The sequence below is a fragment of the Pelophylax lessonae genome (genome assembly GCF_965119305.1).
Source record: "Pelophylax lessonae genome assembly, chromosome: 5".
Classification (NCBI taxonomy): domain Eukaryota; kingdom Metazoa; phylum Chordata; class Amphibia; order Anura; family Ranidae; genus Pelophylax; species Pelophylax lessonae.
In genome coordinates, this window is record NC_138772.1 from 545551758 (window position 1) to 545577516 (window position 25759).

Here is a 25759-nt window from a genome sequence, read left to right on the forward strand (position 1 = left end):
TAAAGCGGAGTTCCAGCCATTCACTCACCTGTCCAACGGTCCAGCGATGCGGCCGCCCGAAGCCTCGATCCTCTCCCTCGGCGCCGGCATCACTGCTGTGGGCACCCGGCTGTGACAGTTTGCGGCTTCATAGCCGGGTACCCACTGCGCATGCGTGAGTCGCGCTGCGCGCCATGATTGGCCGGCAATCTTCTGGGACCTCTGATGTGTCCCAGAAGATTGCAGGGAGGGAGGGGGAGAGGAGAACTTCCGTTCAGGGCGCCGCGGTGCTCCGAGCAGAAGTGGGAGCGGGTACATGTCAAAACTAGGTACCCGCTCCCCCCCCCCCCCCAAAAAAAATGACATGCCAAATGTGGCATGTCAGGGGGTCAGGACTCCCTAAAGCGGAAGTTCCACTTTTGGGTGGAACTCCGCTTTAAGCCCCGGAGGATTTGGCTGCTCAAAGACCAGGGCCTATTTTGCGTAACTTTAACCACTTTACCACTGGAGGATTTTGCTGTCTTACGTCTGGGCCAGTTTTTGCGATTCGGCACTGTGCGACTTTTAACTGACAATTGCGCGGTCGTGCGACGCCGTACCCAAACTAAATTTACGTCCTTTTTTTTCCCACAAACAGAGCTTTCTTTTGGTATTTAATCACCTGTGCGATTTTTTACTTTTTGCGCTATAAACAAAAAAAGAGCGTTTATTTTGAAAAAATAATATTTTTAACATTTTTTTTTTATATGAAATTCCCCCCCCCCAAAAAAAAAATGTAAAAATCAAAATTTTTTTAAATTTTTGGCTAATTTGTTTTCTGCTACCTATGTTTGGTAAAAAAAAAACACAATAAGCGTATTTTGATTGGTTTGCGCAAAAGTTATTGCGTTTACTAACTAAGGGAAAGATTTCTGTCATTTTTGGTGTTTTTTTTTTTTTTAACGAGTAATAGCGGCGATCTGCGATTTTTTTTTTTTTTTTTTTTTTTTTTTTTTTTTGGCGGGATGCAACATTGCGGCGGACAGATCGGACCCTTGACTGACATTTTTGACACTTTTGGGGGTACCAGTGACATTACTACAGTAATCAGTGCTATATATATGCACTGTTACTGTAAAAATTACACTGGCAGGGAAGGGGTTAATTATATTGGAGAGGGAGGGGTTAATGTATGCCTGGTGCTTACTGACGTGTGTGGGGGGAGGGGACTGAGTGACACAGGGACAGTCGCATGTTGAGCTATGCTGAACCCTGCAATCTGTCACTGTTTGTCACTTAGGAGATCCGCCCGCTTTGTTTACACAAGCGGGCAGATCTCCAAACTCGATTCCCCGACGATCGGGGAAGAGTGGCAGCGATTGCCGCCGCTCCTCCCCTGGCCCGAATCCCGCTGTGACTGAAAACAGCGGGAGCGCACCTCCGGCGGTGCGCGAGCGCCGCCTACAACGGGAGGAGCCCAGCGACGTATGTCTACATCGCTGGACGGAATCGAGCCACTTTGCCGCAGTACAGTCAACATGACCGGTCGGCAAGTGGTTAAGTTGATGACATTTATTATCTTTTTTGTATCTACTTGCCAACCGCTCTCTCACACACTTACACAAAGTCCCATCCCCCCCTTCCTGTTTTCTTCCTTTTAGATACACTAGGCAATCGGTTGCTTGTACCATATTAATATTATGTTATGATTTTATTATATTACCTTACTTACCAAGCCGATTGCCCTATGTACCCTTACTATCATTTTATATTCCCTCCCCTTGTATTCAGCCTTTACACTCCAGTAGATGCTGTAATAACTACAGATTATTAGTCCGCCCGCTAGTAACCAAAAACATGGCTGCCTCCAAGGCGGCGACAACTAGCGGGCGGACTAACAATCCACGCTTTGGATGGAGTTCTGCATTGCACATCCTGATTATTGTGGTTCCTCCTCTGTACTGCGCTGCAATCCTCTTACCATCCAGTGATGTCCTGCAGGTTTGTTGTGTTCCTTGAAGAATGCTTTAGTTCTGGTTGTGATTCCTTGACGTCGGGGTGTCTCCTCTCCCACCCGACAATAATTCCTTCCTGTTTCCTCTGCACTGCTGTGGGAAGTGGAATGTATCCTGTTTAGTGACAGCCTGTCTCCTCCTTCACCGTGTCTGGCTGAGAAAAGTTTGTCGCCCCCAAAGACCACTAAGGGGAGCCCAGTATTCGGAGCTTTCTTTGGCTGAAGAGCATGCACTCTATACAACAGAGCAGTAACGGAAGAGCTGTTATCTGATGGTAGAAGGAATAGGAAATCACTACAACCAAATCAGTGTAGTAAAACCTTCTTAGCTCCGGTTTGCACCAATGCGATATGAGTTGCACAGATTCGCATGACAATGGAAGTCACCTTGTTTTTAACCACTTCCGGACCGCTCGCCGCAGTTTCAGCCCCTCCTGCGCGAACCGACATAGGTTTACGTTGGTCACGCGACTGCAGCTAGAGGGGCGAGTGCGCGGTGCCAGCAACGCGCTCCGGTCCCCACTCGTCAGCGGGGACTCCGATGCACGGGGCAGGCAGCTCCGATTGCCACCTGCGATCGCTCCCCGCTGAGAGAGAAGAATTTCCAGCCATTGTAAACACAGCTGACCGTTCTTCTCTCTGGAATGATCACAGAGTGCCTGTGATCCTTCTATATAGGATCACAGGTCTCTATGATCATTTCACAAGCCACGCCCCCATACAGTTAGAAACACGCCCCTAGGCTTACATTTAACGCCTTGAGCACCCACAGTGTTAACCCCTTCCCTGCCAGTGTCATTATTACAGTAATACTGCGGCAGGCAGCCCCCCCTGCGTGAACCGACGTAGGTATACGTCGGTTGCGCGCCTGCAGCTAGGGGGCGAGCGCGCGCCCCCACTCTGCAGCGGGGACTTGGATGCACGGGGCAGGCAGCGCTGATTGCCGCCTGACACCTGCGATCGTTCCCCGCTGAGAGAGGAGAACGGTCGGCTGTTGTAAACCCATCCGACCGTTCTTCTACCTGGAATGATCACAGAGCTCCTGGGATCCTTCTATACAGGATCACATGTCTCTATGGTCATTTCACAAGCCCCGCCCCCATACAGTTAGAATCTCTCTCTAGGTTCACATTTAACCCCTTTGATCACCCACAGTGTTAACCCCTTCCCTGCCAGTGTCATTTTTACAGTAGCAGTGCATATTTTTAGCACTGATCACTGTAGTAATGTCACTGGTCCCCCCAAAAGTGTCAAAAATGTCAGTTAGGGGTCCGATCTGTCCGCCGCAATGTCGCAGTCCCGCTAGAAATCGCAGATCGCCGCCATTACTAGTAAAAAAAAAAAAAAAAAAAAAACAATGACATAGTTAATAATAATTCCCCTAGTTAGTAGACGCGATAACTTTTGCAAACCAATCAATTTATGCTTATTGTTAATTTTTTTTTTTTCTTTTGCATTACCAAGGATAGGTAGCAGAAAACAAATTGGCCTGAAATGTTAAAAAAAAATTAGATTTTTAACATTTTTTTTTTTGGGAAATGTTCTATAGCAGAATGTGAAAAAAAAAAAAAAATAATAATATATATATATATATATATATATATATATATATATATTATAATATAATTTTTAGAATTGTCGCTCTTTTTTTGTGTATAGCACAAAAAGCTAAAATCGCACAGGTGATCAAATATCCCCAAAAGAAAGCTCTATTTGTGGGAAAAAAAGAACATCAATTTTATTTGGGTACAGCGTCGCACGACCGCGCAATTGTCTGTTAAATTAACGCAGTGCTGAATCAAAAAAAAAAAAAAAACGGCCTGGTCATTAAGGGGGCAAATCCTTCTGGTCCAGAAGTGGTTAAGGCCCCTTTCACACTTGTGCGACTTGTCATGCGATTTGGGACTGCAAAATCACATGACAAGTCATTCTCCATTATTTACAATGGTCCCCATTTATATCTGTGCGACTTGAAGTCACACCGACTTCAAAGTAGTCCCTGCACTACTTTTGGCATGATTTTGGTGCGTTTTGAGGAAAAGACATTATAAGCCCAGTCAGACTCGCATCAAAGTCGCGGTAAAATCGTGCGACTTTGAAGTCGCACCAGTGTGAAAGGGGCCTTACGGTCCATTCAGTTTATCAGTTCAGTCACGTCAAAATGTGTCCGTTTTTGGTCCGTTTTTGGTCCGTTTTTGGTCCGTTTTTGGTCCGTTTTTGGTCCGTTTTTGGTCCGTTTTTGGTCCGTTTTTGGTCCGTTTTTGGTCCGTCGTCCGTCCGTCCGTCGTCCGTCGTCCGTCCGTCCGTCCGTCCGTCCGTCCGTCGTCCGTCCGTTTTTTATCCGATCCGTTTTTTTGACGGATGAAAAATAGAGCATTCATACGTTCAAAAAAACAGACATTGACGGAAGCGGATGAAAACGGATGTTAACTGATGATCATCTGTTGTCATCTGTTTTTACATAGAGATGCATTGATGTCCGTTTTTCATCTGTCAATGGATGGATGAAAAAAGGACAGCATGTGTCCAAAAGAGAATCTGCCACCTAGAGATCATCTCATAAAGAACTTTGTCTTTTTTTTTTTAATTGTAAAATAAGTTACACCCAAGCACATAAACCCCCTCCCAATGTTACAAACTGGCTCCTAACTTTTTTAGTTGGCTCCTAGATTCAAAGCCGATTAGTCAGTCCCTGCTTCCTCCTGGTAGTAGAAGTTCCTCATTCCTTTAGGAGTCCCAATTTTATGGAAGTTCATAGGATAGATCATTATTAACCCGATTCTTTTTCTGCAGCTTTTTTTCTTGTTTTTTTTCTTTGGAAATTGTGTCATTCTTCAGATTTTTGTCCTTGTTGTTGTAACAGCGATACAGAGAAGTAAATGGGTGCAGAAGTGTTGTGGAATTTTTGGAATTTCAGGCATTTGTGAGTGTAATGGATTGGGAGCGCTGTGTTTCAGGATGTGTTCTAATGTCCTCCATTGTTCTGTCCCCGGCGATATACAGAACGGGATCTGATCTATGGAAGGCTGGGAATCCGCCCCTTTGTGATGGGTGAAGCGGAATTCCATCGCTCCATCGGGTTTGAGATCTGCCAATACAGCAGAATCTTCTCTACATGGGGACGACCATTGCAGACCACCTTTGCCAAATACTAGCTGCCTGGCTGCCAAATTCTAGTTGCCTGGCTGCCAATCAGACCCTCATGTAGCAATATTTCTTGTTACAAGCTACACAGATGAGGAATATTAAAGCAGAACTCCGCCCCTTCCTTTTTTCATATACTTATGGGAAGTCTTCTCCTGGACTGGAAAGCATTGCCCCGTACACACGCACCGATTGTCAGCCGAACGATCGGCCGTCTTTTGTCCGGTGCTGTCCTGTCGGTTGAAAAGTGCTAAAGACTGCACACAAATTTTGTCAGCCAACAACAACCGACTGCAGAAGTGATGTCATGTGCTGGTTTACTTTCCGTGTGTTTTTTCTTCTCTGAGCATGCCCAATCTTGCTCATCAGATTTTTGTCGGCCGAAATCTGTACTGACTGACGAACAATCGGCCGTTCTGGTGTTGGCCTACAAAAATTTTATAGCATGCTCACCAGATTTTGTTCGGCCGAAAAGTCGCAGTCGGTTGTCGGAAGCATCATACTAACAAGCCGACAATCGGCCAAAGAGCTTCTTTGGGGCATCATGCGACCCGCGATTTTGTTTGCGCGATGTTACCGCGATTCGGGAGGTGGAAATAGCGGAAACATCGCACAGCGTTTGGGGTGCCATTGCAAATCAACGGCAACGCACAGGCGTCCCGCGATTTGCAATGATTTCTGGATCGCAGGCAGAATCGCAGTGATTCTGCCGCGGTCCGCTACGCTAACATGTGAACGTAGCCTTAAAGGCTCCATTCACATCTGAGCGTTTTTCAGCTTGTAAAATGCTCATCTCTGAAGTCTCAAAACGCCCAACAAACAAAATCCCATTCATTTCAATGGCCCCCTGTTCACATCTGAGCGTTTAGTCGCCTGAAGCTCAAAAAAGTACATGGAGCTTCTTTTTTTGGCAGATTACAAGCGTTTGTTAGATGTCAATGCCTGCTTCCAAATACCTGCGAAAAAAAGCCTGAAAAACGCCAGAAAAAACACCTGTAAAAAGCCTGAAAACGATACGCTCTGTGAATGGAGCCTAAAGGCATTTTTTAGGAATTTCTATGGGCTTTTTTCAGGCGTTTTTATGGGCGTTTTTCAGGTGTTCCTATGGGCGTTTTTATCTGTTTTTTTTTTTTTTTTTTTTTTTTTTTTTCCAGGCATTTTATCTGGTTTTTTTTTTATCAGGCGTTTTTCAGGCGTTTTTTTCTGGCTTTTTCTCAGGCATTTTTTCTGGCTTTTTTCAGGCGTTTTATCTGGCATTTTTTCTGGTATTTTATCTGTTTTTTTTTTTTTTTTCAGGCGTTTTATGGTTTTTTTTTTTTTTTCAGGTATTTTATCTTTTTTTTTTTTTTTTTTTTTTTTTCAGGCGTTTTTTTTCTGGCTTTTTTTCGGGTGTTTTTTCTGGCTTTTTTCAGGCGTTTTTTTCTGGCTTTTTTCAGGCATTTTTTTCAGGCATTTTTTCTGGCATTTTATCTGTGTTTTTTTTTTTTTTTTTGGCGTTTTTTTCTGGCGTTTTATCAGGCTTTTTTTCAGGCATTTCTATGGGCTTTTTTCAGGCATTTCTATGGGCTTTTTTTCAGGCGTTTTTATCTGGCTTTTTTCAGGCATTTCTATGGGCTTTTTTTCAGGCATTTCTATGGGCTTTTTTTCAGGCATTTCTATGGGCTTTTTTTCAGGCATTTCTATGGGCTTTTTTCGGGCGTTTTTATGGGCTTTTTAAGGCGTGTCGCCCCCCTCGACACGCTCCAGCCCTCACTGGGCAGCGGGGAAGCCGATGCACGGGACCAGCGCACCGATTGCCGCCTGACACCCGCAATTGCTCTCCGCTAAGAAAAAAGAACGGCCTGCTGTTGTAAACACAGCTGACCATTCTCTGTGGAATGATCACCGAGCTTCTTTGATCCTTCTATATAGGAACACATGTCTCTATGGTCATTTCACAAGCCCCCCCCCCTACACACACACAGGTAAAAAACACCCTCTAGGCTCACACTTAACCATTTGCTCACCCCTAGGTTAGCCCCTTCCCTGCCAGTGTCATTAGTACAGTGACAGTGCATATTTCTCTGTCGCTCATTGACAGATGCAGTTCTCCTATCTTGATATCAGTAGGGTTATGCTGCCCCCTACAGGAGTAGGACACTAGGCAGACAAAAGTTCTGGCTACACCTTTGGGCAGTCCCAGGGGATATATCCTCTCTCTTCCTGCTATAGGATGTCAGTTATGTATCAAAGCAGTGTCAGAGAAATCATACCAACCCAACTCAAAAATAGAGGGGCGTGTACTGCGTCTGTCCTTGAGCTTAAGAGAAAAGGATTTTACGGTAAGGCTCCTTTCCACTGTCCAGTCCGTTCTCTGCTCGGCGGAGGATCAATCTGCCGATCCCCGCTGAGCATGCAGGTGACAGCTCTGTCTCCACTCTATGTGCGGAGAGGGAGGAGTCCGATTCTCATCCGATCCGCTGGACGGAAAATCGGGTATCCATCCATCCGGATTTCACGGACAGGATCGGAATTGGATAGCAGCGGGTGTCAGCGGACATGTCACCACTGACATCCGCTGCCCCATAGGGATGCATGGGCAAATCCAGTTTTTTAGCACTGATTACTGTAGTAATGTCACTGGTCCCCCCCCCCCCCCAATAGTGTCAAAAATCTGTCAGGGGTCTGATCTGTCCGCCGCAATGTCGCAGTCCCGCGTAAAATCGCAGATCCCCACCATTACTAGTAACATTAAAAAATATAAAAATGACATAAATCTTTCCCGTAGTTTGTAGATGTGATCACTTTTGCGCAAAACCAATCAAAATATGCCTATTGCGATTTTTTTTTTCTTTTTTTTATCATGAAAAATATGTAGCATTTAGATTTAATTTTTTTTTTCTTTGGAAATGTTATATAGCAGAAAGTTAAAAATGTTTTTTTTTTGTCAAAAATGTCAGTCAAGGGTCCGATCTGTCCGCCGCAATGTCGCAGTCCCGCAAAAAAAATCGCAGATCGCCGCCATTACGCGTTAAAAAAAATAAAAAACAAAAATGACAAATCTTTCCCTTTGTTAGTAAACGCGATAACTTTTGCGCAAACCAATCAAAATACGTTTTTTGCGATTTTTTTTTTTTTTTTTTTTTTTTTTTTTACCAAACATAGGTAGCATAAAACAAATTGGCCGAAAATGTTAAAAAATTTTGATTTTTACATTTTTTTTGGGGGGGAATTTCATATAAAAAAATGTAAAAAAATATTATTTTTGCAAAATTGACGCTCTTTTTTTGTTTATAGCGCGTGATCAAAAAATCGCACAGGTGATCAAATACCACCAAAAGAGAGCTCTGTTTGTGGGAAAAAAAGGACGCCAAATTCGTTTAGATACAGTGTCGCACGACTGCGCAATTGTCCGTTAAAGTCACGCAGTGCCGAATTGCAAAATACCCCCTGGTCGTTTAGCAGGAAAATCCTCCGGGGCTTAAGTGGTTAATAGCCCAAAAAATTAAAATCGCAGAGGTGATCAAATACCACCAAAAGAAAGCTCTATTTGTGGGGGAAAAAACAGACATCAAATGTATTTAGATACAGCGTTGCACGACCACGCAATTGTCAAAGTAACGCAGTGCCGAATCGTAAAAAAATGGCCTGGTCATTAAGGGGGGCAAATCCTTCCGGTCCAGAACTGGTTAAAAACGATCCATTGATCGACTTCCGTACAAGCAGCCTGTGGGGTTTTTGGCGTGCGATTACTGCCTGCGGGCTATAGCTGCTAGCAGTAATCGCTGTGTTCTGCTGGCCAGGAAGGCTCCGCCTCCCTCCAGGGGCAGAACACCATAGTGATGCGGGAGGCACTGACTGTGTTGGTGGGGGAATCACGTGATTGTAGGAAAGAGAATTGAGGGATCCTCAAACTACGGCCCTCCAGCTGTTGTAGAACTACACATCCCATGAGGCATTGTAAAACTCTGACATTCACAGACATGACTAGGGCATGATGGGAATTGTAGTTCCTGAACAACTGGAGGGCCGTAGTTTGAAGACCCCCTGGTCTATGGCCTGCCCATACAATGCACTGTGCCACAATACGCCATATTGTGATGTGCCGTTGGGGAAATTTTGGTGCATTGGTAGCCCATTATTTCCAATGTTAATACGTCATCGTAACGCACCGTAAAAATTTAAACGCACCCTTAGAAAAAGTGATGAGGAATACACAGCAGGTTCTGAATATACAGCAGTACTTTTATAAGGCGGGGGGGGGGGGATTTTGTTTAGAAATGAGCTGTAATTGGATTTTCCACCATGTTGGCAGAAGACCCCAGCGTGTCTGTGGCATGAAGCCGGCTGTGAGTTGGGGACGGGCTGTATGCTGTCTGCTCAGAGTGTTGGCTGATGTGTGAAGCTGGGTGGGTGAGGGGGGGGGGGGAGCTGAGTGTGAAGGCAGGTGCCAGCTTCATTATTGTGTGCCTGTTAATCTCCGTCAGAGCCCCCCCCAGTCTTTCCACAATCCGCTGACCCGGCACAGCTGTTGTGCCCATTGTCCCACCGATGACATGACCGCCTGCGGAGAGGGGGGGTGGGGGGGTTTCCCCGCTTCTTTTATAATGAATTGTTTGATCGCAGCACAAAATCCTCCAACTTCCAGGAGACACAAAGAAGCTTTTCTAACAAAACCGCCACCCGGCCTTTGTCTTCCCTTTTCTTTCTGAATTCGTATGAAATGTTTGCGGGACGCAGGAAAGTAACCAGATGCAGATTTTACACATCTATAAATATAATAATCCAAATATCCGCAGCGATTATTACATATCTGTATCGCCTCTAAAAATAACACGTCCCATGACCGATACATTGTATTTCATTTATTCTTCTCTTGAACCATTAGGCCTCATGCACACGGGACGTTATAAAAACGCCAGTAGCTTTGTAGTGAGTTTTTCAGCGTTTTTTTTTTTAGCTTTTTTGCCTTGGCGTATTTCAGCGTTTTTGCCGTTTTTAGCTAAATATCACCTCTCTGCTATTTTAGTAACTCCGACTTTCCCACGATGCAATGCTTGCCAGAATTGCACTGCATGAGCGTTCACACCCAATTTTACTAAAATTGTATTATAATATTGGTTTTCATTAAATATTTTTTGTTATATAAAAAAAAGGGGGGTTACAGTAAACCCCCCTCCATCGCGGGGGTTACGTTCCGGACCCACTTGCGAAAAGGGAAAATCCGCAAAATAGAAAAACCCTATTAAAATGCATTGTAGGCATGTTTTTTTTTTTTACTGTCACTGTACTTTTAAAAGCATTTTAAGGTCTTTAAACACACTTTTAAAACAATAGAAACTCATTTAAACACATAAAAGATACTGAGAGACAGAGCAAGAGCTATGGAAAACACAAAAATATTTAATTTTCAATGATTTACATAGTAAAATAACATTACAGAAAAAAACGCAATATACCGGGACCGCAAAAACTGCACCGCGATGGAGCGGGGGTTTACTGTATATTGTATTTGTGTACTTATATTTGTGTACGCTTAAAAAATATTTTCCATTTAAAAAAAAAAATTAGGCTTGCACAAATACAATATAATCCCCAGTTTTATATATATACATACACACAACATAAAAAATATTTAATGAACAAAAATAAAACAGGAATAAAATTTTAGTGCACACATACACAATATAATCCCCATTTTTTAATATAGAATAAAACATTTTCAATAAAATTTTTATTTTAGTGCACACAAACATGATATAGTCCCCCCTTTTTTGTATAAAATAAATATTTTCAATTTAACATTAAAATGAAATTTTAGTGCAAACAAATATGACCCTCATTTTTTTGTATTAAATAAAAACATTTTCAATAAAAAAAAATTGTGTATGTATGTATATATATATATATATGTATATATATATATATATATATATATATATATATATATATATATATATATATATATATAAATATATAAATTTTTTTTTTTTTTAAACGAAGAAATGGGGATCATATTTGTTTGCACTTAACTTTCATTTTTTTTTTTTTTTTTATTGAGAATATATGTTTAAAAAAAAATTGAGAATATTTGTGTGTGTGTGTACTAAAGTTTCATATTTGTGTTTTTTTTTAATTAAAATAGTTTTTATTTTATACAAAATAAAAGGGGACTATATTGTGTTTTTGTGTGCACTAAAATCTCATTTTAGTTTATTTTTATTGAAAATGTTTTATTTTTTTATTAAAAAAAATGGGATTATATTGTATTTGTGTGCACTAAAATTTAATTTTGGTTTCTTTGTTGTGGAAAATATTTTTTATTTTATACAAAAATACATTGCAATTTTATTGTGTTTGTGTGCAATAAAATTCCATTTTTTTTTTTTTATTGAAAATATTTTTTAATTCTGTACTAAAAGAATGTCGACTATATTATGTTTGTGTTCACTAAAATTATTATTTTTTTTTGTGCTAAAAAAGAATGATGATTATATTGTGTTTTGTGTTCACTCATTTTTATTTTTTTTAATTTAAAAATATTTTTTATTTTGTACTAAAAAGAATGACGATTATATTGTGTTTGTGTTAAGTAAAATTATTTTATTTTATTTTTTATTTTATACAAAGAACTGGGGGTTATATTGTTTGTGTGCACTAAAATTTTGTTTTAGAGGGTTTTTGTTCTTTTTAATTGAAAATATAGTTTTGAAAACATTCTTCTGGTAGTGTTTGGACTTTCACTTTAAATTGGTGGAGGAAATGTGATTGTTGCCTCCGTTCAGAAGTTAGGGACCTTTTTATTTATTTTTGTTTGGCTGTGAAGATTTCAGAAATGGAGTTTTTTGGCATAATTGGAGATTATGAAGAGAAGAGATGCAGCCGTTTCCTTATTTCAGATCCTTTTCTCTGCTTTCTTCAGTTTTTCAGTGGTAACTTTGTAACTTTCTCATTTCTGCAGAGGAATTCTATTCACAGATTTTGCCTTAAATTACTTTGTGTCTAAAGTCAGTGAAGTGGCAGCTGCTGGAACATTGATGAAGATCTCGCTACTGAAATTGCACAGTCCGTCCGTCCGTCCGTCCGTCCATCCATCCATCCATCCTTTAGAGATGATTGGATTTGGGTGGAATGATCCTTTAATTGTCCTCTTCCAGTTTCCAGCATTGCATTCTTCCATGCCATCGCTGTGAACTTTCTCCCCTTTTCTTCTGTTTAATCAGCTGGAAGAGGAAATCTGAATAATATTCTCCCGTCAGAGGAACCTGCAAAATCCCCCCAAACCCCTCCCCAGCTTGCAGGGCCTCTCCACTCTCCCAGCAACAAAGGTTTCAATTTCACATTATTCAGACTCGCATCAATGGCTGAATGTCGCAGGGGGGAGGGGGGGCGCCCTTTTCTTTCTGGTTCAAAGAAAACTTCTGTGAAACATGTTGGGGGACTTGTTTCTGCAGTACACCGGTCTGTTATTGGGGAACATGGGGAGCGTTGTGTAAATTATCAACTTGTATTCCAGAATACCGAAGTTCTGGATGTTTTTTTTTTTCCCCCTTTTAAATCTCATAATTATAAGTTGGCTGCTGATTTTGGGGTCCCAAAATGAGTCATTGAAAGGAGCCAGCACCTTGTGTGATCACTAGATGATTAGCCGTTCTTCCTCAGACATCGGTGGTCGTGTGAGACTCTTATGTGACCAGTGTAGTGACCGCCACCCGATCAGTGGTGCGCTGCGCAGTTCAGTTCTTCAAGTAGGTGTTGTTCTCAGCATTAGGAACCGTGACTGGATCCGTGACTCACTTCACCAAATTTTGCATACCTTGTTTGGGTTATAAACTGCGGTTTTTAGAAGATGGCCTCCCACCAGTGTACATTACCGGTGGTAGCTTTAGAGGAGTGCTACTAATATGCAGAAAACTTTATTAGGCCTCGTTCAAATGAGTGTACTGATCCGTACTCCCATGCGAAGAGCCATCTGCACCCCCCTCCCTCCAGGATGTACAGCTATTCGGTTTAGCTGCATTCAGGCAGCCTGTTGAAATCAGTGACAGGTGACCGCCTGCTTAGATCTGCATGGATCTCATACAGACCCCCGCGGATCTACACTCCGGGATTCACTTCTAGATCCAGTCTATGTAGCCAGCAGCCGGTCATTGATTTCAGTAGTGTCTGCACACGCCTACCCACCCTTCCCCTTCCCTCACCCTCCCCTCCCCTCCCCCTCCCCTTCCCCTCCCCACCCCTCCCCTTCCCCTCCCCACCCCTCCCCTTCCCCTCCTCACCCCTCCCCTTCCCCTCCTCACCCCTCCCCTTCCCCTCCTCACCCCTCCCCTTCCCCTCCTCACCCCTCCCCTTCCCCTCCTCACCCCTCCCCTTCCCCTCCTCACCCCTTCCCCTTCCCCTCCTTCCCCCTTCCCCTCCCCACCCCTCCCTCCCCCTCCCCTTCCCTCACCCTCACCCTCCCCTTCCCTCACCCTCCCCCTCCCCTCCCCTTCCCTCACCCTCCCCCTCCCCTTCCCTAACCCTCCCCTTCCCTCTTCCCTTTCCTTCCCCTCCCCTCTTCCCTTCCCCTCCCCTCTTCCCTTCCCCTCCCCTCTTCCCTTCCCCTCCCCTCTTCCCTTCCCCACCCCTCTTCCCTTCCCCACCCCTCTTCCCTTCCCCACCCCTCTTCCCTTCCCCACCCCTCTTCCCTTCCCCACCCCTCTTCCCTTCCCCACCCCTCTTCCCTTCCCCACCCCTCTTCCCTTCCCCACCCCTCTTCCCTTCCCCACCCCTCTTCCCTTCCCCACCCCTCTTCCCTTCCCCACCCCTCTTCCCTTCCCCACCCCTCTTCCCTTCCCCACCCCTCTTCCCTTCCCCACCCCTCTTCCCTTCCCCACCCCTCTTCCCTTTCCTCACTTTCCTCACCCCTCCCCACCCCTCCCCTTTCCTCACCCCTCCCCACCCCTCCCCTTTCCTCACCCCTCCCCACCCCTCCCCTTTCCTCACCCCTCCCCACCCCTCCCCTTTCCTCACCCCTCCCCACCCCTCCCCTTTCCTCACCCCTCCCCACCCTTCCCCTTTCCTCACCCTCCCCACCCTTCCCCTTTCCTCACCCTCCCCACCCCTCCCCTTCCCTCACCCTCCCCACCCCTCCCCTTCCCTCACCCTCCCCACCCCTCCCCTTCCCTCACCCTCCCCACCCCTCCCCTTCCCTCACCCTCCCCACCCCTCCCCTTCCCTCACCCTCCCCACCCCTCCCCTTCCCTCACCCTCCCCACCCCTCCCCTTCCCTCACCCTCCCCACCCCTCCCCTTCCCTCACCCTCCCCACCCCTCCCCTTCCCCCACCCTTCCCTCACCCTCCCCACCCTTCCCTCACCCTCCCCACCCTTCCCTCACCCTCCCCTTCCCCTCTTCCCTTTCCTTTCCTTCCCCTCCCCACCCTTCCCCTCCCCTCTTCCCTCAAATTACCCTCTTTCCTCCCTTTACCCTCTTCCCTCCCCTCTCCCCCCCCCCCCCCCTCTGATACACAGAGATGAAACAAATCCTCCTAAATAAGTTGTACCTGTTTATTTGCAGCCCTCCCTCCTCCACAGCCTCCTAAAGCGCACATTTTACACAGCATTTCTGAGCTTTAGCGGGGGGCTGCATCTGTTCTCACACACTGCCCAGCATAGAGAGGGAGCTGAGTGTAATCTGAGACCTGAATGGAGGGAATGGACACACCCCCTGTACAGTCTCATAGGGAAACGTGCACAGTTAAGGCTGTTGATCACCTTGTGTGTGCTGGAGGGGGGAAAGCCGTCCCCTCGGATTCTGTGGTGTGGCATAGACTGTCAAAAGTGACTCCAATTACAGTCCAGCAGGGGGCGTGCTCACGCGTGCCCAAAAACCATACGTACGTTGCTTTGCCACCAGATAGCAGTAAATGTACTGTTAGTGGGTCGCAAGTGGTTAATAAAAAAAAATACACTCCATACCTTACAAGTTTTTGCTGTACTTAAACCTTTTGCTTACTTTTCAGAAGTTTATCAGAGTTAGAGATATTATGGAGAGAGATTTTACTCACAGCTGGCTTCCTGTGTGCGATTCTCATAGCGCAGTCTGTCACGCAGGCAGGATCTCGTGCCGGTTGTTTGTTAGATTTTGTATGTTTTGCTGGGTCATACTTGAGGATTCTCTTTTTTTATTGTATATTTATTAGAGATGCACCAAAATTTCGGTTGCAGAAGCATAATGGCCCATAAAGGAAAAAGGTGTTAATAATGGCACTGAAAACACACGCGATGTTGCTGCGATTATACAGTGCTTATGGTGTGTTTTTCATAGGTCATGTGACTCAGATTCTGCTGCGTTTTCAATGCATTTTAATTGGGATTTGGGTTTTTTTGGTGCTTTTTTTTTTTTACTGACCAAATATGCAGCAAGCAGGGTTTTTCATTTTTTTGATTTTTTTTGGTAATTTCTTTATTTGACCAAAGGTTGCATTATACAGTTCAAGTAGAAATAAAGCGACATAAAATGATACAATGACTTGAGTCCATCTGTTATAAACCTGTGGTAATCAACACAACAACTGCAGCGAGCGGGATTTTTAACACCACAACAGAAGCACGGCGGACCGGTGTAAAGACATACAGAAAATTTCAAGGGATACATTTTGCTTGAGCTTAAGGTGCCAATAATGGCCGACAATGGATTCATATTCCTTTAACTACTTCCCGACCGCCCGCCACCGTTTTATTGCGGCAGGCAGCCCCTCCTACGTGATCCGACGTAGACCTAAGTCGGTTGTGCACCTGCAGCTAGGGGGTAAGCGCGCACCACCGGCAGTGTGCTCCCGCCCGCACTCGTCAGCAGGGACTCCAATGCACAAAGCTGGCAGCTCTGATTTCCGCCGGCCACCCGCGATCTTTTCCCGCTGAGAGAGGACGGTCGGCTGTTGTAAACACAGCTGACCGTTCTCCTCTCTGGAAAGATCACAGAGCTCCCGTGATCCTTCTATATAGGAACACAGGTCTCTATGGTCATTTCAAAAGCCACGCCCCCATACAGTTAGAAACACTCCCCATGGCTTATATTTAACCCCTTGTCACCCACTGTTAACCCCTTCCCTGCCAGTGTCATTATTACAGTGACAGTGCATATTTCTAGCACTGATTACTGTAGTAATGTCACTGGTCCCCCCAAAAGTGTAAAAAATGTCAGGGGTCCGATCTGTCCGCCGCAATGTCACAGTCCTGCAGATCGCCGCCATTATTGGTAAAATAAAAACAATAAAAATGACAAATCTTTCTCCTAGTTTGTAGACGCGATAACTTTTGCGTAAACCAATCAAAATGGGGCTTATTGCAATTTTTTTTTTTTTTTTTTTAAAACCAAAAATAGGTAGAATATAAATTGGCCTAAAATGATGAAAAAACAAAAGCGTTGTCATTATGGGGGATTGTTTGTAGAATTTTGAGGTAAATAATGAATTTAATCCATTTTGGAATGAGGCTGTAACATAAAATGTGGAAAAAGTGAAGCACTGTAATTACTTTCTGGATGCACTGTAAGAACACATTTATACTGTCATTTTCGGTTTTCAGCCATGTGCATTCTTCTTTTTCAGTTCCGGCACCAAAATTTCCATTCTGTGCACCTCTAATATTTAATGTTGGGTTTATCGGTCAGCAGTCGGGTGTCTCAATGAGAAGAAATGAGGTAGCTGCTTGCAGTAACAGTTTGGGTCCCCGGGTCCATCTTCCTCTCCGGGAAGCGAAGGGTCTCTCCCTGTTATCCGCTCTAGCTACTACCACCCTCCTGATTGGTGCAGGGAAGAGGAGCACCTTGACCACAGGAGCGAGGGCTCGAGCGCTTTGTGATTTAGGCCCGGTTCAGCTTTGAAGCCGACTTACCAGCATGACTTGGGCCCCACCCGAGCGCTATGTGGTTTAGGTTCAGTTTAGCTTCAAAGCCGTCTTACCAGCGTGACTTGGCCTGACCCGATCGCTTTGTGGTTTAGGCCTGGTTTAGCTTTGAAGCCGCCTTGCCAGCATGACTTGGGCCCGACCCGAGTGCTTTGCGGTTTAGGCCTGGTTTAGCTTTGAAGCCGACTTGCCAGCATGACTTGGGCCCGACCTGAGCTCTTTGTGGTTAAGGCCCGGTTCAGCTTCGAAGCCGACTTACCAGCGTGACTTGGGCCCGACCCGAGAGCTTTGTAGTTTAGGCTCAGTTCAGCTTCAAAGCCGTCTTGCCAGCATGACTTGGGCCCGACCCGATCTCTTTGTGGTTTAGGCCTGGTTTAGCTTTGAAGCCGCCTTGCCAGCATGACTTGGGCCCGACCCGAGAGCTTTGTAGTTTAGGCTCAGTTCAGCTTCAAAGCCGTCTTGCCAGCATGACTTGGGCCCGGCCCGATCTCTTTGTGGTTTAGGCCCAGTTCAGCTTCGAAGCCGACTTACCAGCGTGAATTGGGCCCGACCTGAGCGATTTGTGGTTTAGGCTCAGTTCAGCTTCCAAGCCGTCTTACCAGCATGACTTGGGCCCGACCTGAGCGATTTGTGGTTTAGGCCCAGTTCAGCTTCGAAGCCGACTTACCAGCGTGAATTGGGCCCGACCTGAGCGATTTGTGGTTTAGGCTCAGTTCAGCTTCCAAGCCGTCTTACCAGCATGACTTGGGCCCGACCCGAGCACTTTGTGGTTTAGGCCCGGTTCAGCTTCTAAGCCGTCTTACCAGCGTGACTTGGGTGAGACTTGCATGCAACTTCTTTAACAGTCGTGCCGAAGTTGGACCAAAAGTAGTGCAGTAACCTTTTTCTAAGTCGGAGCTGCTCAAGTCGCTCTTATTAGAACAGTTCCATTGCAGTTAATAGGGTGCAACTCGTGATGCGACGTGCTCTCAAAGTTGGAGCGCATAACGCACCAGTGTGAACTGGCCTTAGAGTTTTTGTGACGGTATGCTGCGCTGGCTCCGATGGAGACCTTGGAAAGTCTATCTGTGATCTGTATCTGCTGTACACAGGGAAAATACCAGGGGGTATAATAAAGCCTTAATTGCTCTCTAAAGAGGACCTGTCACTACTCTCTGCTGCTCTCTTCACCTGCGATGATTGGACAGGAAGCCCTGTGCACACTCTGACCTGAGAGCTCTGTGTGCCTTATTGATAGCACTAAGGAATGGCAGCTACAAGCCTAAGCACCCAATACGGTGTCGTGAGAGGAAGGCGAGAGAGTTTCACGTTCCCAGTGTTCAATAATCCACTCCTGTTCTTCCTCCTATATTCCCCACCCTTCGCATTCACCTCATACTCCGTCTACCCTTCTGATTAGTTCCAGTGATATGGTTTCCTCAACCAAATAATACATGCCCTGCTATTGTCTGATTAGCCAGTAATGAATACCAGGACTTTATGAATCATTTACAGGCCCAGAACAATTCGGCCTAAACTGTTCCCATCATAAACCAGCACATGTTTCTAATGTATAATGAGCATGTAAGTACAAAGGAGCAATCAGAGTGTAAGCTCCTTTGGTGCAGAAACGGCTGTGTCTGGCTCAGTGTTCTCTGTACAGCACTGCGGTATATGTCAGAGCTATATAAATGTATAATAATAATAATAGTGTGTGACTGGGGGGGGGGGCATTAGAGTGTAAGCTCCTCTGGCACAGAGACTGATATGACTGGCTCAGTGTTCTTTGTACAGCACTGCGGTATATGTCAGAGCTATATAAATGTATAATGTTTGTGACTGTGGGGAAATATTGGAGTGTAAGCTCCTCTGGTACAGAGACTGATGTGACTGGCTCAGTGACCTCTGTACAGCACTGCGGTATATGTCAGAGCTATACAAATGTATATTATTGTGTAACTGGGGGGGGGGGGGGCATTAGAGTGTAAGCTCCTCTGGTACAGAGACTGATGTGAGTGGCTCAGTGTTCTCTGTACAGCACTGTGGTATAAGTCAGAGCTATATAAATGTATAATGATAATAGTGTGTGCCTGTGGATGGACATTAGAGCGTAAGCTCCTCTGGTACAGAGAATGATGTGCCTGGCTCAGTGTTCTCTGTACAGCACTGTGGTATATGTCAGAGCTAGATTGTAAGCTCTAACGAGCAGGGCCCTCTGATTCCTCCTGTATTGAATTGTACTGTAACTGTATTGTCTTCCCCCCCACACGGTAAAGCGCTGCGTAAACTGTTGGCGCTATATAAATCCTGTATAATAATAATATATAAATGTATAATGTGTGTGACTGTGGGGGAATATTAGATTGCAAGCTTCTCTGATGCAGGATTTCTGTGGTTCTCTGTACAGCACTGATACATACACCGATCACTCATAACATTATGACCACTGACCGGTGAAGGGAGTAACCTTGATAATCTTGTTACAATGGCATCTGAAAGTGGATGGGATATATTGGGCAGCAAGTGAACATGTTGTCCCTGATGTTGATGTGTTGAAAGCAGAAATGACGGGCACTGCGGTGTTGTGTATGGGGCTGCGTAGCTGCAGAACAGTCAGGGTGCCCATGCTGACCCATGTCCACAGCCAAAAGTGCCTACAATGGGCACGTGAGAATCAGAACTGAAGCATTGGAAGAAAGTGGCCAGGTCTGATGAATCACGTTTTTTTAAACTTCAATTGGATTGCTGGGTATGCTTTACTTATTGGGGAAGGGATGGCACCGGGGTGCAGTATAGCAAGAAGACAAGCTGGCGGAGGCAGTGTGATGCTTTGGGCTATGTTCTGCTGGGTAACCTTGGCTCCTGCCATTCATGTTGATGTTACTTGCCTACCACCTACCTAAATATTGTCGGTGACCCAAGTATACCCCTTTATGGAAACTGTATTCCCTGATGGCAGTGACCTCTTGGAGTTGGTTCACACTAGCGCGACTTGTCAGGAGACTGGTCAGCCTGACAAGTCGCGCTCCCTCGCGGTCCATTGACTGCTACAGGACCCGTTCTAATAGGAGAGACACAAGTCGCTTCGACTTAGAAAAAGGATCCTGTACTACTTCGGGGCGACCTGGGAGTGACTTGCATAGGCTTACATTATGTGAAGTCCCTGCAAGTCGCTCCGAAGTCGTGGTGCACGGGAATGCACAAGTCACCCCCGAAGTAGTAAGGAGTCGTGTCGCCTCAGTGTGAACCGACTCTTACAGCAGGATAATGCGCCCTGCTACACTGCATAAGTGGTTCAAGAATTGTTTGAGGAACTCAACAGTTTGAGACGTTGACTTTGCCCTCAAATCTCCAGATCTCAATCCACCAAGCATCGGTGGGATGAGCTGGAAAAACGAGTCCGATCCATGGAGGCCGCACCTTACAGTTTACAGGACTTCAAAGGATCTGCTACTGACTGCTTGGTGCCAGATAACGCCGCATACCTTCAGAGGTCTAGTGGAGTCCAAGCCTCCAGGGGTCAGGGTTTTTTGGTGGTGAAAGGGGGACCTACTCCATATTAGGCGGGTAGTTATAAATTATGATCAGTGTGTGTCAGAGCTGCATAAATGTATAATAATAACAATAATAATAATAATGTGCAACAGAATCTTGTGCAGTTTTCCTTTAGATATCCTGCATGAGCTCTTTGTTTGCAGATTTGTTTTAGTCTTATAGAGCTTGAGGTCTGTATATTGTATACTGTATATATCTCAATCATTTATTCATCAGATGTTTTGTCTTTTCCAGCCTTTCTTCCGCCTGCTGAATCTCCGGAAACTGGGCCTGAGTGACAATGAGATCCAGCGTCTTCCGCCTGAGGTGGCCAACTTCATGCAGCTGGTGGAGCTCGATATCTCCCGCAATGGTATGCCTGTGCCCGGCCTTTTCTATACCCAAGCGCTCTGTCCAGAAAAGGCAGACATTCACATTCACTCTCATCTAAAAGTGATTGTAAAGGATCTTTTTTTTTTCCCTTCTTAAAATAACAGACATGTTACACTTACCTCCTCTGTGTAATGGTTTTGCACAGAGCAGCCCTGATTCTCTTCTGGGGTCCCCCATCGGCACTCCTGGCTCTTCCTGGAAAGCCCCTTGCTAACGGGAGGTACTTGTGCAGGTAAAATCCCGGGCCGCACTGTGTGACACAGTGTGGGTCAGGCCCGCTCACTCGTCACTGGATTGCATTGACAGCAGCAGGAGCCATAGGCTCCCGCTGCTTTCACTGAGTCCGTTGAGGAGGGAGAGAGCAGCTACTATATTGGGCTCAGTGCTGGATTGGGAGAGTTGCACCTAAAAGGTTTTTCACCCTAATGCAGAGAATAAAGGCAAAAAAAACAAAACTTTCAGCTTTAACAACCACTTTAATCATTGTAGGAAGATTCCAAGTGCGGGACTTGTTATGAGGCTTTTTCTTAGTTCCTATTGGTGGGTAATGAGGTCCAATGTGTTGAATAATTACAAATAATTGATGGAAATCCATGTGACCCTGGCTGAGCCTTTTGCTTGCACCACAGGAAAGGATGGTGGTGGTGATATTGTCACCATTGGTGAGAACTGCAACATGTTCTATTGTTCAGGGATGAGCAGTTCTCATGACACATTTCAATCTGCTTGTGGAATACCGGCACTCCTCATCATATGGAAGCAGGTTGGGGCATTTATAATGCTGCATATGGGGGGAGGTGATTGACAACTTGATCACACTGTACAGACACCTGACTGGAAAGTTTGTGTTCTTGTCTTAAAACAAATATGTGCTTTGCCTATGCAGCGTATGCTCTGATTCCCTTTCTCCTACAATACACAGGCTGTCTATACCTCTCATTGATGATTCTGGCTGTCTCTGCCCCTCTGTCTCTCGCTTGCTCTGGCGTTCTCTGCCCCTCTTTCTCTCGCTTGCTCTGGCATTCTCTGCCCCTCTGTCTCTCGCTTGCTCTGGCTGTCTCTGCCCCTCTGTCCCTCGCTTGCTCTGGCTCTCTCTCTCGCACTCAGTTTCTGCCTTTATCTTTCTCTTCTCTCTTGCTCTGTCTCTGCCTTTTTGTTTCTCTCCCTCGTTCTGTCTCTCTCTCTCTCTCTCTCTCGCTCTGTCTCTGGCCTTGTGTGTGTGTGTCTCTCTCTCTCTCTCTCTCTGCCCTTGTGTCTGTGTGTGTGTCTCTCTCTCTGTCTCGGTCTGTCTCTGCCCTTGTGTCTGTGTGTGTGTCTCTCTCTCTGTCTCGGTCTGTCTCTGCCCTTGTCTGTCTCTCTCTCTTTCTCTCGCTGTCTCTGTCCTTGTCTGGCTCTCTCGCTCTTGCTCTGTCTCTGCCCTCGTCTCTCGCTCTCAATCTTCCCCTGTCTCTGCCCTGGTCTCTCGCTCTTCCCCTGTCTCTGCCCTGGTCTCTCGCTCTCCCCTTGTCTCTGCCCTGGTCTCTCGCTCTCACCCTGTCTCTGCCCTTGTTTCTCTCGCTCTCCCCCTGTCTCTGCCCTTGTTTCTCTTGCTCTCCCCCTGTCTCTGCCCTTGTTTCTCTTGCTCTCCCCCTGTCTCTGCCCTTGTTTCTCTCGCTCTCCCCCCTGTCTTTGCCCTTGTTTCTCTCGCTCTCGCCCTGTCTGTGCCCTTGTTTCTCTCTCTCCCGCTCTGTCTCTGCCCTTGTTTCTCTCTCTCCCGCTCTGTCTCTGCCCTTGTCTCTCCCTCCCGCTCTCTGTCTCTGCCCTTGTCTCTCCCTCCCGCTCTCTGTCTCTGCCCTTGTCTCTCCCTCTCACTCTGTCTCTGCCCTTGTCTCTCCCTCCCGCTCGGTCTTTGCCCTTGTCTCTCCCTCCCGCTCGGTCTTTGCCCTTGTCTCTCCCTCCCGCTCTGTCTCGGCCCTTGTCTCTCCCTCCCGCTCTCGCTCTGTCTCTCTCCCCCTCTCCCTCTCTCGCTCTCTTTCTGTCTCTGACACTTTCAGTCCCATTTTTTTTTTCTGTCCTGTTTTCCTCACTTTCTGTTTCTTTTTTTCAGACATTCCTGAAATTCCAGAAAGTATCAAGTTCTGCAAGTCATTAGAGATTGCAGATTTCAGCGGAAACCCTCTCTCCAGGTAATAAATGTGTGTAATTGGCGTCTGTATGTCATACTGCAGGTATCTGGAATGTCTTCTTGGCGCTGCTACCTCCTGAGAGCTGAAGAATTATCCCTAGAAGAAGTGGTGACAATAGTCTGCCCTAAGTCTCATTTTTCTGCACTTTTCTTTGAACGCTAACTTGTACATTTCCCCCTGGGGAATTTTTGTATTGTGTGAACAGGAGTCTTTGTTGGTCAGTTTATTAGATATTATGCTGCTTGAGGTCCCACACACATCGCCCACTCCTCACACTTAGAGGTTCATCTCAGAAAAATCGAATATTAAAAAGTTCATTCATTCAGTAATTCAATTCAAAAAGTGAACCTCATATATTTTATATGGATGCGTTACACACAGAGTGATATGTTTCAAGCATTGCTTTTAATTTTGGTGATTATGGCTTACAGCGAGTGACACCCCAAAATTCTCCAGCACTTGCCAGGGGTGCCCACTCTGCCCCTTACTATTTATAATAGCCATATAAACATTGGCCATAGCAATTCATCAGGACTCTGATATCTTGGGGATCATGAGACGGCAACCACAAATATACGCTTTTTGCAGACGATTTGTTATTATTTATCACCTCCCCACATATCACCCTGTTGAATGTATTTTTTTTTTACTGGACCGATTTGGCCGAATCTCAGGCCTATTGATCAACTGCACCAAATTGGAGGCCATGAGTGTTAATCTACCTAATGCAGTGCAAAGAAGCTGACTGAGCCGGGGAATGAAAGGGTCCCTGATATGGTGGCTTTGTTCTCCAGGGCTTCGGCTGGGCAAGTCCTTCCTCCCCTTGTATTGGACAGTGGTCACCACGGATGCCAGCTTGTCTGGGTGGTGAGGCGTCCTCAGCAGAAATTCTGCTCAGGGGGTCTGGACACTGGAAGAGTCCAGACTACCGATCAATGTCCTGGAACTCCGAGTGATCAGACTGTGCCTGGAACATTGGATGGATCTTCTTCAGAGATGTCCAGTGTGCATTCAGTCAGACGATGCCATGGCCGTGGCTTGTGTCAATCTCCAGGGGGGTACATGAAGTGTCCTGGCGTCTCTGGAGGTTGCCAGCATTCTAAGGTGGGCAGAATGTTTAGTTCCAGTCTTCTCCGCCGTGCACATTCCGGGGCCGCAAAACTGGCCGGCGGATTACCTCAGTCGACAGGTGTTGGACCAAGGGGAGTGGTCCCTTCATCCAGAGGTGTTTCATCAGTTGTGTCTCCAGTGGGGCATCCCCCGAGGTGGATCTGTTGGCGTCTCGGCTCAACAGAAAGGTGATGAGGTTTGTGGCTCTGTCATGGGATCCTAAGGTGGATGCCACAGACTTGCTGGTGGCCCTGTGGGGTCAATATTGTCTAAATTTATGCTTTCCCTCCTCAAGCTTCTGCCAAGACTTCTACGTAGGATCGGGGGCAGAAGGGGTACCTGTCACCTTAGTGGCCCTGGACTGGCCTTGCCAGGCTTGGAACGCTGATCTGGTGTGGCTTGTCGCCGACGTTTCTTGGACACTTCCACTAAGGGAGGATCTGCTGTTCCAAGGGCCAATCTTCCTTCCTGCTTTACAGTTGCTGGCTTTAACGGCTTGGCACTGAAGGATAGAGGTTTATGTGAGTCTGTGATTCCAACGCTGTTAAAAGCTAGGAAATCTCCTTCTAGGAAGATCTACCATCATAGGTAGAAGATGTACATCGTGTGGTGCGAGTCTCATGGGTTTCATTTTTGCTCTTTTTCATGACTCGGATCTTGACCTTCCTTTTAACAGGGGGTTGAGCAGAAACTGGCCTTGAGCACTATCAAAGGCCAGGTATCGGCCTTGGCGGTCTTTTTTCAATGGTCGAGGCGACACACTCCCTGGTGCATACTTTTCTTTAGGGAGCCCATAGCCCCTGTTTTGGGTCTTGTGGTGGTCGTTGGGTCCAGTAGCTGCTGAATTTCCCACCCTAGGCTTATACTCGAGTCAATAAGTCTTCCCACTTTTTTGTGGTATAATTAGGTGCCTCGGCTTATATTCGGGTCGGCTTATACTCGAGTATATACGGTATATTTCTCTATCGTTCATTGACAGAGGCAGCTCCATATCATCTTGACCATTGGGTTAAGCTGCCCCCTACAATGGTCAAGAAGATATGGAGCTGCGTCTGTCAATGAACTTCAGAGAAAAGGATTTTACGGTAAGTCAAAAACCCAGTTTTTTTTTTTTTTAATTGTCCTTTTTATTGTTTATAGTGCAAAAAATTAAAATCGCAGAGGTGATCAAATACCACCAAAGGAAAGCTCTATTTGTGGGAAAAAAAAGGACATCAATTTTATTTAGGTACAGCGTCGAGCGACCGCGCAATTGTCGCAGTGTCGTATCGCAAAAAAAATGGCTTGGTCAGGAAGGGGTAAATCTTCCGGAGGGTAAGTTTTAAAGCAGCAGTCCTTTTTTAAACCAGCTTTTCTCAACAATTTTACACCAGAGGATCCATTGAAATGATTTTAAAGTCTTGAGGAACTCATGCTTAAACCAATTCATTGTGTGTCATTGAGACAAAAGCTCCTTACATTGGTGGCTAATGGGAAGAATGCCCCCCCCCCCCCCTTTACAGACAGCTAAAAGATCATTTACTGTCATGCAGCCGCCCAGCCATTTGGCATTGACCCTAAATTATGCCGGGACTGAAATAATACAAGATCAAT

The 25759-nt window shown here is 45.8% G+C and overlaps 1 protein-coding gene across 14 annotated transcripts in view; it reads left to right on the forward strand.

Moving 5' to 3' along the window:
* The window catches only part of SCRIB (scribble planar cell polarity protein), a 295493-nt gene that overhangs the window by 52683 nt on the left and 217051 nt on the right, over positions 1-25759 (forward strand). For all 14 annotated transcript variants that reach the window (XM_082257570.1, XM_082257580.1, XM_082257581.1 and 11 more), the window contains exons 2-3: positions 20754-20871; positions 22978-23056. In XM_082257570.1, the coding sequence (XP_082113696.1) occupies positions 20754-20871; positions 22978-23056 (197 nt within the window). The remainder of the gene's footprint in view (positions 1-20753; positions 20872-22977; positions 23057-25759) is intronic.